Raw genomic sequence first — 15,461 nt, 5'->3', positions numbered from 1 at the left:
GAGATGGTGGTCATGAACTTTGCGACCACCGAGGATCGTGTGGAGGGTGGAAGGAGTGGGTATCTGCGTTTGGTAAGAACATGGGGATTAGATGGCTCGATTCCAGACAAATGAAGTGCCGGAGCAAAGAAATTGGTTCTTGCCATGGGACGTCATGTGGAATTTGAATTTGCTTCAGAATCATCAAATGAATTCTAGTTGGCAGGTAAAGAACTCCAAGATTTCGATTTCAAATCTCTAGGTCGAATTTCCCACATGCACATTCCTTCTTCTCTTTTTCTTTGTTGAGAAATTCCATATGCACATTCTCACCGTTGTCATGCACCCAACCTTGAAGCCCTATGATTCTTTTCAAGCTTTTCAACCAATCAATGCGACTTTTAGGGCAACTTTTGCTAAAACTCGAGCAGTTTCTTGAACCAAGGCGGTCGACATACAAGAAAAAAAAAAGAACAAGAAAAAGCTTAACTACAAGCGACACACAAACATGTTGGTCGATTGTCACCCCGCAGGCCGCGGCTGGTTCAGAGTATTGGCGGCGGCACCGTACTCCCCGGACGGCTCGAACTCCCCCGTGAACTCCTCGGTGGCGAAGGCCGTGCGCCGGAGCTGCTCGAGGGCGGCCTCCTGCTGGCTGTTGTTGAACACCTGGCTCTGCCCCACCTTCACCCCGTTGCTCAGGTCCGACATGCTCCCCTCGTCCACGTCCACGTCCAGCGCCCTCATCACCTGCCGGTCGAACCACGCTCCTTAATTCGCGCCACGAAAATCTCGGCCGTGGTCACCACCAGCTCGTTGTTCCACTCGAAGATGCGACTGACACACTTACCTGCACCATCCGGGGACGCTTGGGAGCCGAGTGGCGGATGCACGCGGCGGCGGCCTCCACCATCCTCACCATCTCGGCCTTGTTGTATCTGCCTTCCAGCCGCGGGTCGGCCAGCTCGCCGTGGTTGCCGGTCTCGATGGCGTCGGCGAGGATCGGCCGAGCCTGCATGCAGAAGACGACGGAGCAGTTGTGAGCTGTAACTTGTGTCAGTGACGAGTACGTGTTCTGCAAGCGAGGAAACTCGTAGTCGTCGGTACCCATTCGGCGAGGCTCTCCTCCCCGAGCGGCCGGTCCTGGTCCACGGGCTTCCGGCCGGTGATGAGCTCCAGCAGCACCACGCCGAAGGAGAAGACGTCGGACCGGTCCGTCAGCTTCCCGCTGGACGCGTACTCCGGGGCGAGGTACCCGAACGTGCCCATGATGCGCGTCGACACGTGCGTGTGGGTGTCGTTGGAGAGCTTGGCCAGCCCGAAATCCGCGACCTGCATTCCATGCACATTCCAGACACGAGATCGATCAGAAGAATATACCGGAAGACAAAGAGAAAAGAACTCATCTGTTGGTTGACCGTGCCTGTGCTTCAAACGAGTAATCGAGCAGGATGTTGGCCGACTTGATGTCCCTGTGGATGATCCGCGGGTGACCTTGAAAACGTACGAGTCACCATCAGAAAATCACAAGTATTTCTCGCCATGAACTCTGCGCAACACACAACATGCATATATACACCTCAGGAGATCAACGTACAGTCTTCATGGAGGTAAGCTAACCCCTTGGCCGCACCGATGGCGATCCTAAGCCTCGTCGGCCAGTCCATCGCCGGCACGCCGCGACCTGCACGCGTCAGATCAACCACACCAGAAGCCTCAGTCACAATCGCAGCAAAAACCCACGCGACGATCCATGCATCTGCTCACCGACCGACCGTGCAGATGGTCCTCGAGGGTGCCGTTGGGGACGAACTCGTAGATGAGCATGCGGTGCTGCTGCGCCACGCAGTAGCCGACGAGGGAGACGAGGTGGCGGTGGTGGACGCGGCTGATGATCTCCACCTCCGCCTGGAACTCGCGCTCCCCCTGCCCGCTGCCGGCCTTGAGCTGCTTCACGGCCACGCACTTGCCGTCGGCGAGCCACCCCTTGTACACGCACCCGAACCCGCCCTCGCCGATCACGTTGTCGCGGGAGAAGTTGCTGGTGATGCTCGTCAGCTCCTCGTAGCTGAAGGACGACTTGGACTCCATGCTGCCCGACGGGTACCCTGCCCCTCTGAAGCTGTCCGAGGAGCCCGGTGGCCCCGGCATCGACATAGGGCCGTAGGAGAACCCGCCGGATGCTCCCGGCGGCGGCGGCCCGTAGAACACCCCCGACGGGTGGTTGGAGCCGGTGAGTTGGCCCGAGTGCATGTAGTAGCTCCGGCTCCCATCTGAAGCCAAACGTACATAAAAAATTATCGGATTTTGCGCTACGTGTTTTTGAAGCTACGAGTATATACTACGACGGTGAAGATTACCCGAGTGATAGACCATTCCCTCCATCATCTTCCTCCTCCTCCTCGTCACGATGAAGAAAATGGCCACGATGATGAACAACAAACCGGCAACGGAAGCGCCAGCAATGGCAGCCGCTACCTGGCCATTTATTGCTTGTGATGAGTGGACCTGTTGTGCAGACGAAGAAGCTGCGCTTCCACCAGCACCATTAGTACTGGATGTACTCGCTGACGAACCTGCAGCCTGCATGCCGCCAGCCCCAACGGCGCCACCTTGTGCTCCTGGGAGTTGAGCAGACATCACACCGACGGTACCAGGGGGTGCGATGGATACAAGCCCTGGCGGTGCTCCGGGATGGCTATTTACTATAAAGACCACCGAATGGTTCGCCGGCGCCGGAGGAGGAGGAGGAGAGGGAGAAGGAGAAGGAGGTGGCTGGCTGCCATCAGGAGGTGAAGAACCTGCTTGGTCAACGTTACCATTCCATCGCGGCGGCGGCGGTGGAGATGAGCGAGGCGGAGGGCTCCGAGAGGAGGATGAAGACGGAGAAGGCTCTGAGTCTTCCGACTGCGCCGGAGGCGATGACCGTTTCTGCGGCGGCGAAGAGTCGGAATCTTCGCCGTCCCCGGAAGACTCGTCGGTCGGCGGCGGAGGTGAAGAGTCGGAATTTCCACCATTCCTGGAACTGGAAGCTCGGGAGGGCGACGAAGACGGCGACGGGGATGATTTTGATTTTGATGGTGGAGGGGACCGACGAGAGGACTGCGAGCCTTTCGAATCAGAGGGAGAGGAATCTTGCGAATCCGAGGATGACGAGGAAGATCTCGAGCCTCCATCGTCGTCGTCTGAAGATGGCGGAGATGGACTAGACGAGTCGTCGCCATTCTCATCTGAAGAAGAGCCGGATGATCTCGATGACCGTCGGGGTGGAGGCGCCTTGGACTTAGACTTGGACTTGGAACCATCGGACCGATCATCGCTTGCGTCCTCTGATGAACCTGGCGACGGGGCTAGTCTCGGCATGCCTTCTCTATGAGATTCACGCGATCTCTTCTCCGGCGATCAGAATTTCTTCCGGATGCTTCCCTTGGGAAAATCATCAAGCAGCCTTCCCTGACCACGATTGTATCGGCCGCCGTCGTCTCCGCGCCTCGGGATGAAATGCAATCCCCGAAGTTGCTCCACCCCATTCTCTGTTAGTGCAGCTCCTCGCCAACCATCTTCCCCCAACAGATGGCTTCAATGGTTCACAGATTCACCGGGCACCAGAGAAACCGTGGAGCAAGAAAGTTGGAAGAAAGGCGAAGGAGGGAGGAAAAGTGACCAAGAGGCACGAACGGGAAGAAAAACATGTGAATGTGATTGCCTAAGAATAGGGAGGCAGTAGGAGAGACTCCTCGTCGCAACAGCAAGATCCAACCTAACAAAAGATTTGGAGTGCTATATTTGGGCATTGCGGTTCAAATTAAAGCCCAAAACGGAAAATTGGGCGGTGAACTATGTAGCGGCAAGCCGGCGTCCAATAGAGAGCTGCCATGTACTAGTATTATATGGGCCTAGCATTTTTGATTTTGGTATTGCACTGCTTCTTGATTTCTCACATCCGTATTTCTGTCCTCTTTTTAAAAGTTGGCCCTCTCTTGTACTACTTCACATGCATGCATGATACTAATGTGGGAGGACCACTATCTCTCTTCTCCCACACAATAAATCCAACCTTTTCTTTCCTCTTGACTAATTTAAAACATCAATATCTTTTAAACCATATATTTGTTTCTGAATATATTTTTATATTTGAACTCCTTTTGCCATAACTTTTAAAATGAGACTAATCTTGAATATTTTTCAACCATATATTTCAATTGCACATTTCTCAAATAACTTGTATCACTCATTTGAAATAAATTGTTTCAGATTTTCAAATAATTTGTTTCATAATGATATATTATAATGTCACTTTCCATGGTTACTATTTCAAAATTTAGAACCTACATTTCACTTTTGACTGGCTTGTTTCACAAAAAACATATATTTCAACTACACATTTCTGAAATAAACAATTTCATTGTTTTGAAATAAATCGTTTCACATTTTTGAATAATTAGTTTCACAAAGATAAATTATAATTTCACTTTTTATGCTTGCTATTTCACAATTCAGAAGCTACATATTATTATTCACTCGCTTGTTTCGTAAAAAGCACATCTATTTCAGTTGCTCATTTTTTAAATAACATATTTCACTCTTTGAAAATAAATTGTTACACATTTCCAAATAGCCAGTTTCACAAGTTGTCATTTTAGTTTCTTTTTTTCTTTTTACTTTCAAAACCGATGTTTCACTTCCTCTCTCTGGTTTCACAAAATCCACATTTTTCAAGTGAAATAGGTTTGTTTCACATACGAAATGTGAAACGTTGAAATTTAGACATGTTTGAAATATATCCAAAATTGGTTTACTTCTAGTGGTCTTGGCGCCAGGAGTTCAAATATATAAATTGTTTCACAAACGAACTTATCTAAAAGATATAAATGTTTTTAAGTGGTCAAAATGAAAAAAAGCCCATGAATTTGTTTGCAAGTTAGGGAGAAAAGACAGATGCATACGTGTGTGAGAGAAAAGTGATAGAGTGAACTGTCACATCCATGCATGTGATGTAACGACAAAAGGTGTGTGCTAATAGCTGTATTTGACCTAGTATTCATTTTGTATAGCAAAAAGGGATGAACAGTTGCTCTTCGTTGACCAAATCTTAAAGCAGATATTCAGTGGTGAGATCATTGCCGGCACATGCCGAACCGCTAAAAATGACTTTGCGCTTCAAAGCCCCATGTGAAATAAAATGTCAAATGAGAGCAATTTGCAAGAAGGTAGGAGCTGAGATAAAATAATGAGAGTAATTGCTATTTTTAGTTTTGAGGTTCCGACTGTTGGGGTTTATCCCAGTTCGAAGGGCATCTTCAATGGCAGCCTGCAAATTTTCTCCCGCAATCGTCAGTGGACAAGGGGACTAGTTCATGGACATGAATGCGGGACATCACCATCCAACGTTGCCCACGTACATCGGGCCTCTCTAATATTCTTTGAAAGCTTGCACGTTCAAATAGTCGCATACATAGAGTTTAGATGTGCAAGTAGCTGCATACATAAATTACAAACATTCAAACAGCTGCATGCAGCAGTGTTCAAATTTAAACAAGTTTAAATATTACATTCCAACATTGTTGTCTCCTTTAACCGCCCACTGATGCTCAATTAGATCCTCCTTCAGCTGCTCGTGAGTTGGTCGATACTGAATTTGTTGATGCATTTGAAAAAACTCTTCAATGGTCAGATTTTGGTCCGGAAGTTCGATAGGATCACCCATATTCTTAAATTGTAGAGCTGTGGCAGCATGCTCACCCTCATTCTCGATGATCATGTTGTGCATGATCACACAACATGTCATCACCTACCACAAGGTGTCCGGGTCCCATTGTTTAGCAGGTCCATGAACAATTGTAAAACGGGCCTACATAACTCCACATGCCCTCTCGACATCCTTTCTAGCTGCTTCTTTTTTTGGGGCAAAGTGAGACTTTTTCTGACCAACTGGGTTAGAGATGGTGCTGACAAAGGTATCCCACGGAGGATAGATACAGTCAACTAGATACTAGCCCATGTTTACTCATGTCCATTGAAGGCATAGTGTCAAGGAAGAACTTTTCCTTTAGCGAGCCTCGCAAACTATGATGATCCCTGCAGCACATTGATGTCATTGTGAGACCCAGGCATGCCAAAGAAAATGTATCAAATCCAAAGATCATGTGATACAACTGCCTCAAGAATGATGGTGAGCTTCTTAACATGATCCCGATATTGCCCTTGTACAACCTTCGGGCAGTTATTCCATTTCCAATGCATGCAGTCAAGAGATCCAAGCAAACCTGGCGACCCTCTTGCTTCTGAGATTGCCAAGAGCCTCTCGGTGTCTGTCACAGTTGGTTTTCTTAGGTACCGAGGTCCAACCACCTCGACCAGGGAAGTTGCAAACCTGACCATGGCATCTCTGCATGTGCTCTTAAACATCTGTGCATATGGCTCCTCCACATGCTCTAGGTCTTCAAGGACCGCCTACATCATCGCTATCTCATCCGTGTAGTCCAACTCGTCGGATGATCCATCGGACGACTCAACATAGTGCTCGTATATGTACTCCAAATCGGAATTCATTGCTTGAAAGAAGACAGAGCAACATTTTTAGCTCCGGCAATTCATCAAACAATTGTCCTACATGGTGTGTATAGCAATAGCGGATGGTAATTGGCGGGGCGGTTGGAGGAGATGGGTTGAGTGACGATGGAGGAGAAGCAGGGTGGAGCCTGACTGGAACGATGTAGGCGACAAAGACGTAGAGTTCCGATAGGGGTGTTGCATGGCGGCCGGGGTGGTGGAGCGGCGGAGAAGGCAAGAGAGAAAGAAGGACGGATAGAAAATGAGGAGGGTGAAGACGCAGGTCCGGGAAGGGTTTTGGGTAGGCTGGGGCTGTCAGAGTCCTGCATGTCTTCTGTCCGGGATCCCGCAAAGCGCCCCACGTTTCTCTCGGGTTTGAAGGAAAAAGTACGTCTGGACTGCTCGACAGACTGATACAGGCCCGCGTTGGATGGCTTACGTGGTCCAGACCGGATTGTGATGTGTGAGGCAGGTGAAAGTTTAGACCGTGTAAGCTGAAACACTCGGTTATCTTGAAGTTCTAGCACAATTGTTCTAATCTCAGAGCATGGAGCATCTAAAGATGACCAAGAGTCATATGGAGATATGATCGACAAGTTTGCCTACCAGTTGAAGTTGACGTCATCAGTGGTGTCCACATCAATGGTTGTGAATAAGATCAGTGTCTTGAATCACTTAAAATCAATTATGAGAGATATTGGTTTGAGTGGGAGCACAATTATGTATTAATTTAGTTTAATCACTAGTGTAAATTAATTATGAATAAATGTGTATGCGTAATTTGCATTATAGTTATAGAATATGACTCGCGTAGTTTGCATTATAGTTATAGAATATGACTCACGGTTCCACTTTTCCTATTGAAATTGATTAACTATTATTTATCTGGTTGACTCTTTAATTATGATTGGTAAACATAATGTGAGGATCATCCTCTAGAGTGCCAAGAAGATTTTTTTTGTCCTACTGCATGCTTACAATACTCTCATGCTGATGCTATGGATGATGGGGCTCACAAGGCTAGAATCATATTGCGGTCCTTGCTTCCAAGAAACCTGAACTGCAAAACATTTGGGATAATCACGTGATATTCTTGGAACTAAAAATTGTTTTCAGAAACAAACAAAGACTCAAAGATATGTGATATCTAAAGAAGTGTTTCTTGCAAGTTCTAGTGAAGCATTCAACTATGTTTAAGACTGAATGCATAGGATCCGAAAGAACGCTATTCGTCTGTTGATGGTGAAAACAGAAAGAAAAAGAACAAATCCGGAGGATGTAATGAGACTTACATGCCTAGGGAAGTTTAGGGCTCATGCCACTCTTAAAGTTGGATGCTTCTTTTGTGAGTAGGAGAAATATTGGAAGTTAAACTCTAAGAAGTAAAACGCAGAAAGAAAAGAAGATTGGAATGTCCAGCTTAGGTATGAATGGCATATAAGTTATAAGATGTAGGGGAAGTTGGTCAAGTAAGTGTAATACTTGAGAATTTGTACTATTGATCACTAATTCTTCGAGATTGTGGTTAAAAGTTGATGATAGGAAGTTGACTCGATTGCATGTTGTTGTGAATCGTTGCAAGAAATTACAAACATCCTAAATGGCCAGAAAATAATGAGGTTAAATATGCGATGGAAACTTTGTAGAAGTTACAGTACTTCCCATTAGTGTATTACCTCTATGTTTATTTTCATTATCCATTTTAGATTTCCGTATACTCTAGCCTATTGCATAATGATTATTGCAAAAGGCGTTGTTCATAAGAGAATAATTATTTGTTCATTGTTATGAATAACTAAAAGGCCACACTCCTATTGTGAATAGGATGTATGTTATGAATATTGATGATACAGTTAAACATCCATAACACTGACGCTAAATGTCACATGACTAAAAGAATACCACATATGTGTGGCACTGCATTTAGTCACATTAGAGAAACCGACAAGGAGAAATTCCACAGTGATGGATTTTGAAGTCATTTGATTATGAATCATCTGACACTTGCAACTTTCGTCTAAATAGTGAAGTAAACTAAAATTCCGTTCACATGCCATAAAGAACGAGCAACAAAATAATTGGAACATGCATATTGATGTGTGTAGTCCAATAAGCGTTGTTGCAAGCAGTGGATTTATATATCTTCAAGTTGACTCAAGTAGATATTTATATTCACGTATCGTGTCATAAACCTGGATCTTTTGAAATGTTTCAAAAGGTTACTCAGAGTGAAGTGTCGCAAAGGTGACATATCTAGCAGGGGCAACATTAGTTGACTCCATCTCAAATAGGATATCACAAAGCTAATCATCAGCATCCATAGGATTGGTGGAATTACGAAAAATGGATGGGTTGAGGCGCACGAAATCCTGAAGTGAGATCGGGCCAGGCTCCTGACGAGTATTATTGTTGGCTAGGCGGTCCACCATAGTACCCATGAAGTATGTTCAGCTTGAGCTACTGCATCGTTGCTGTGACATAGAGTGGAGGATCTTCACAGCCCGACATTCTGTGTAAAATCAACAGGGTTAGGTTAACAATCGATAATGCATGAAATATGAGTGGAGGGTATATGCACTAGTGGAAAAAGTGTTAGCCATAACTTACTTGCCGGCGTGCCATTTACAACCAACACCACCACTATTTTTTCAAATAGTGGTGGCGTTGGCTTATTTGGTACGACATTAGTAGGTGCATAGTGGTGGCGTTAGAAAACTTTTGTGTGACATCGATGATGATGCTTTTGCTTGTAGAGCTAGCTACTGGATAACTTTTGCTTGTAGGTAGTAGCAAGCTAGTTACTGAAAACTGTACTAATAGATAGGTATATTTTGTGGATTTGAGACTTACCACTAGAAGTTTAAATGGCTGCACATATACTAATCGCTAGGTATATTATTTTTTATTGCTGAAAAATACAAATTGTTGGCGTTGCCTCACAATGAACGCCATAGATAACACAATATATTGTTGGCGTTAGCCAGGTGGCACGCCACCAGTACTAAAATACTACTGACTAATAACCCACAAGTATAGGGGATCAATTGTAGCCTCTTTTGATAAGTAAGAGTGTCGAACCCAACGAGGAGCTAAAGGTAGAACAAATATTCCCTCAAGTTCTATCGACCACCGATACAACTCTACGCACGCTTAACGTTCGCTTTACCTCGAACAAGTATGAAACTAAAAGTACTTTGTAGGTGTTGTTGGATAGGTTTGCAAGAATATAAAGAGCACGTAAATAAAAACTAAGGGCAGTTTAGGTAAAGAAGCAATAAAGTTAGTATAGCGAGTGTGGAAAAGTGGTGGTAGGAGTTGCAAAATTGTCCCTAAGCAATTGACTACTTATTAGACCGATAGCAAGTTTTATGTGAGAGAGGCCACTGCTAGAATGTCATCCCCGACTTAGAATTCTGTGCACTTATGATTGGAACTATTAGCAAGCATCTGCAACTACTAACGTTCATTAAGGTAAAACCCAACCATAGCATTAAGATATATTGGTCCCCCTTCAATCCCGTATGCATCAATTTCTATGCTAGGTTGAAGCTTCTGTCACTCTTGACCTCCAATACATAGTCCTATCAGCATACAACTAACCCTATGGTGTGATCCACGCACGCGCTCATATGATGGGCACCAAAGGACAACAACATAACTACAAGCAAATTAAACCAATCATAGCAATTCACCAATTACCGATAGGATAACGAAAATCTACTCAGACATCATAGGATGGCAATACATCATTGGATAATAATATGAAGCATAAAGCACCATGTTCAAGTTGAGGGTAAAGCGGGTTGCGGGAGAGTGGACCGTTGTAGATAGATGAGGGAAGGTGATGAAGATGTTGGTGAAGATGACAGAGGTGTTGGTGTAGATCGCCGTCACACGATGATGGCCTCGGCGGCGTTCCGGCGCCACTGGGAGAGAGGGGGAGAGGGGCCCCCTTCTTCTTCTTCTTCCTTGACATTCTCCCTAGATGGGAGAAGGGTTTCCCCTCTGGTCCATGGCCTCCATGGCGGCGGAGGGGCGAGAGCTCCTCCGAGATTGGATCTGTCTCTCCGTCTCTCTCTGTTTCCGCATTATAGATTCTGGCCTTTCACCGTTTCTTATATTCCCGGAGATCCGTAACTCCGATTGGGCTGGTATTTTAACACTATTTCTAGCTGGATATTGGCTTTCTTGCGGCGAAAGAAGGGCATAAACCGCCTTACGGGGTGGCCACGAGGGCCCAGGGCGTGCCTGACCCCCTGGGGGGCGCCCCTCTGCCTCGTGGCCCCCTCGGGCATCGTCTCACGTTGATTCTTCTTCCCGAAAATCACATATATTCCAAAATAAATCTCCGTCGGTTTTTATCCCATTTGGACTCTGTTTGATATGAATTTTCTACGAAACAAAAAACATGCAACAAACAGGAACTGGCACTGGGCACTGGATCAATATGTTAGTCCCCAGAAATAGTACAAAAAGTTGCCAAAAGTATATGAAAGTTGTATAATATTGGCATGGAACAGTCAAGAATTATAGATACGATGGAGACGTATCAGCATGCCCAAGCTTAATTCCTGCTCGTCCTCGAGTACGTAAATGATAAAAAAAGATAATTTTTGATGTGGAATGCTACCTAGCATAATCTTGATCATGTAATCTAATCATGGCATGAATATTAAGACACGAGTGATTCAAAGCAATAGTCTATCATTTGACATTAAGACAATAATACTTCAAGCATACTAATAAAGCAATTATGTCTTTTCAAAATAACATGGCCAAAGAAAGTTATCCCTACAAAATCATATGATCTGGCTATGCTCCATCTTCACCACACAAAGCATTCAAATCATGCACAACCCCGATGACAAGCCAAGCAATTGTTTCATACTTTTGATGTTCTCAAATCTTTTCAACTTTCACACAATACATGAGCGTGAGCTATGGATATAGCACTATAGGTGGAATAGAATATGATGGTGGAGGTTGTGTGGAGAAGACAAAAAATGAGAAAGTCTCACATCGACGCGGCTAATCAACGAGCTTTGGAGATGCCCATCAATTGCTGTCAATGCGAGTAGGGGCGGACCCAGAACCAAAATGTCCCGGTGTCCACGTGTACACACTACACGGTGGATAAAAAACAATAATATACATAAATTAACACACTCAACAACTTAAAATGTCCAGCGTATTTGTTTTAGCCAAAATGAAGCGTTCCTCTTGAAATACTATTTGATTTTGTAAAGTTGAACAATAAAGCATAAGAACTCCAAGCAATAAAAACAACAACAGCAACATAGAACAATATATCTTGATTACATACAAAAGAAACAAAACCAAGTGGTAGTACATATTGTGCATTTACTTGCCATTCGTTCTTACTGCTGTCGAGCTTGGTCGATAAATAATCCAAATAGATGTGAATCATTAGGGGAGTTTTATTAATTGCAGCAACCCGATTCTCAAATCTGATACCCTTAATTTGAAAACCCTAGCCATACAAATTGTATAAACATAACTAGGTAAAAATTAATATAAATGCATGTGATTGAGCGAGAATGGTGGCCATACCTAATTCGTTTGATTATTTAGCTCCAGGCGAGGGCGGGAAGAGAGGCTAGCGGCCGGCAATTGGCGACTGGCTGCTGAGCATGCGACGGCGGATGACCGTACACCGCGTCGCTGTAAATCTTTTTATAGACAACCTTTTTTCTAGACAACTGCGTCACTGTGAAGTCAAGCAGCCGAACAGGCTGCACGCTCTAGCAATCCAATCTATCCAAAGCCGCCGGATGAGCTATTACTAGATGAGTTGATAGATGGGCCGTTCCTGCCGGTGTCCAGCTCAGAAATTTACCGGTGTCCAAGCTCAGTATCTCGGCTACATATAACTTATGAGGAATTTGCACCCGGTGTGCTATGACACTGGCTAGCTATACATAGGTTCGCCCCTGAATGCGATGAGTAGGGATTGCCATGCAACGGATGCACTATGAGCTATAAGTGTATGAAAGCTCAAACTGAAACTGAGTGGGTGTGCATCCAACCTGCTTGCTCATGAAGACCTAGGGCATTTGAGGAATCCCATCATTGGAATATACAAGCCAAGTTCTATAATGAAAATTCTCACTAGTATATGAAAGTGATAACTCAAGAGACTCTCTATATGAAGAACATGGTGCTACTCTGAAGCACAAGTGTGGTAAAAGGATAGTAACATTGTCCCTTCTCTCTTTTCTCTCATTTTTTAAAAAAAAAATCTCTTTTTTCTTTTTTTTTCTTTTTTATAGGCTTCTTTGGCCTCTCTCTCTCTCTCTTGGGGCTCCTTTGGCCACTTTTATTTTGATAACCACACATGGGACAATGTTCTAATAATGATGATCATCACACTTTTATTTACTTACAACTCAATATTACAACTCGATACTAGAACAAAGATATGACTCTATATGAATGCCTCCGGTGGTGTACCGGGATGTGCAATGATCTAGCGTAGCAATGACATCAAAAAAACGGACAAGCCATGAAAACATCATGCTAGCTATCTGACGATCATGCAAAGCAATATGACAATGATGCTCAAGTCATGTATATGATGATGATGGAAGTTGCATGGCAATATATCCCGGAATGGCTATGGAAATGCCATAATAGGTAGGTATGGTGGCTATTTTGAGGAAGATATAAGGAGGATTATGTGCGATAGAGCGTATCATATCACGGGGTTTGGATGCACCGGTGAAGTTTGCATCGACTCTCAAGGTGAGAAAGGGCAATGCACGGTACCGAAGAGGCTAGCAATGATGGAAGGGTGAGAGTGCGTATAATCCATGGACTCAACATTAGTCATAAAGAACTCACATACTTATTGCAAAAGTCTTGAAGCTATCGAAACAAAGTACTGCGCGCATGCTCCTAGGGGGATAGATTGGTAGAAAAAACCATCGCTCGTCCCCGACCGCCACTCGTAAGGAAGACAATCAATAAATACCTCATGCTCCAACTTCGTTACATAACGGTTCACCATACGTGCATGCTACGGGAATCACAAACTTCAACACAAGTATTTCTACAATCCACAACTACCCACTAGCATGACTCTAATATCACCATCTTTATATCGCAAAACTATTGCAAGGAATCAAACATATCATATTCAGTGATCTACAAGTTTTATGTAGGATTTTATGACTAACCATGTGAATGACCAATTCCTATCATCTCTCTAAATAGATATAAGTGAAGCAAGAGAGTTTAATTCTTTCTACAAAAGATATGCCCACGCTCTAACAAATATAAGTGAAGCAAAATAGCATTCTACAAATGGCGGTTTTCTATGTGAAGAGAAACATGCAATCCAAACTTCAAATGATATAAGTGAAGCACATGAAGCATTCTATAAAGTCATACTCAAAAAATATAAGTGAAGTGCAATGATAATTCTATAAATCAACCAAGGACTATCTCATACCAGCATGATGCATAAAATAAAAGTGAAAACTAAATGCAAAAGACGCTCCAAGATTTGCACATATCACATGAACGAAACAAAGACGAAAACATACCGATACTTGTTGAAGCAAGATGGGATGCCTTCCAGGGCATCCCCAAGCTTAGACACTTGAGTCTCCTTAAATATTTACTTGGGGTGCCTTGGGCATCCCCAAGCTTGAGCTCTTGCCTCTCCTCCTTCTCCTCATATCGAGACCTCCTCGATCTTTGATCACTTCGTCCACACAAAACTCAACAGAAAGCTCGGTAAGATCCGTTAGTATAATAAAGCAAATCACTACTCTAAGTACTGTTGCAAACCAATTGATATTTTGTTTTTGCATTGTAGATACTGTAATATAGCTTTTCCATGGCTTAATTCACTGATAGAAATCGATAGTTTCATCAAAACAAGCAAACTATGCATCAAAAACATAATCTGTCTTAAACAGGACAGTCTGTAGTAATCTGAACATTCACCATACTTCTGGTACTACAAAAATTCTGAAATTTTTTGGAAAAATAAACAATTTGTATAGAAAGACATTAAAAAAAATCAGAACCGTTTGACGTTCCAGTAAAAAATGTAAAATCACGCACTACAGCCAAAGTTTCTATCTTGCACCGCACAAACCAACAAGAAATGTAAACATCCTAAAGGCAAATCTTGGCACATTATTCTTGTTTTTAAACTTTATAAAATCACACAACAGAAATAGATGAATCTCTAAAACTTCCGGGTTGTCTCCCTGGCAGCGCTTTCTTTACAGCCATTAAGCTAGGCATATAGTGCTCAAGTAATGGATCCACCCGGATCCCAAGGTATATCAAAGCCAATTTTAATTAACAATGATTTGTGATTTAGTAGTGATCACAAGAGTAACATATATCATGCAACAACGAAGTCTAACTCTCTTCCTATGCATCGACATGTCATATAAGAACAATTCATGCACACAAAGTAAAGGCCAATACATAGCATAAGTAGTTTCTTGCAATTTTATCGTGTGGGAAACATAGAGAGGTGGAGATGCAGTTCCTCTCTCATAATAATTGCAAGTAGGAGCAGCAAGCGCATGCATATTATATCTATCAAAATCATCGTGTGTATTAGTAAAACGCAACCCATCAATATAATCCTTAACAAGTGCAATCTTCTCCGATATAGTGTAGTCGGGAGAATTCAAAAAGATAATAGGACTATTATGCGTGGGTGCAATAGCAACAATTTCATGTTTAACATCAGGAACTATAGCAATTTCATCTCCATAAGCATAATTCATATTGGCATCTTGGCCACAAGCATAGCAAGCATCATCAAAAAGGGATATTTCAAGAGAATCAACGGGATCATAACAATCATCATAGCAATCATCCTTCGGTAAACATGAAGGAAAATTAAACAATGTATGAGTTGAAGAGTTACTCTCATTAGAAGG

General features: G+C 43.8%; 1 protein-coding gene across 1 annotated transcript; it reads right to left on the bottom strand.

Moving 5' to 3' along the window:
- Positions 1-325: 325 nt before the first annotated feature.
- LOC119331749 (proline-rich receptor-like protein kinase PERK12) lies at positions 326-2,098 on the bottom strand. The gene is made up of 6 exons (XM_037604908.1): positions 1,755-2,098; positions 1,577-1,663; positions 1,403-1,473; positions 1,087-1,311; positions 830-991; positions 326-729 (listed from the first exon to the last, which is right to left on the bottom strand). The coding sequence occupies exons 1-6, from the start codon at positions 2,068-2,070 to the stop codon at positions 502-504; spliced, it is 1,089 nt and encodes a 362-aa protein (XP_037460805.1). The 5' UTR covers positions 2,071-2,098; the 3' UTR covers positions 326-501.
- Between the last annotated feature and the right edge of the window lie 13,363 nt (positions 2,099-15,461).

The sequence above is a fragment of the Triticum dicoccoides genome, chromosome 7A (assembly GCF_002162155.2).
Source record: "Triticum dicoccoides isolate Atlit2015 ecotype Zavitan chromosome 7A, WEW_v2.0, whole genome shotgun sequence".
NCBI lineage: Eukaryota > Viridiplantae > Streptophyta > Magnoliopsida > Poales > Poaceae > Triticum > Triticum dicoccoides.
This window is presented reverse-complemented; position numbering and strand designations above follow the sequence as displayed.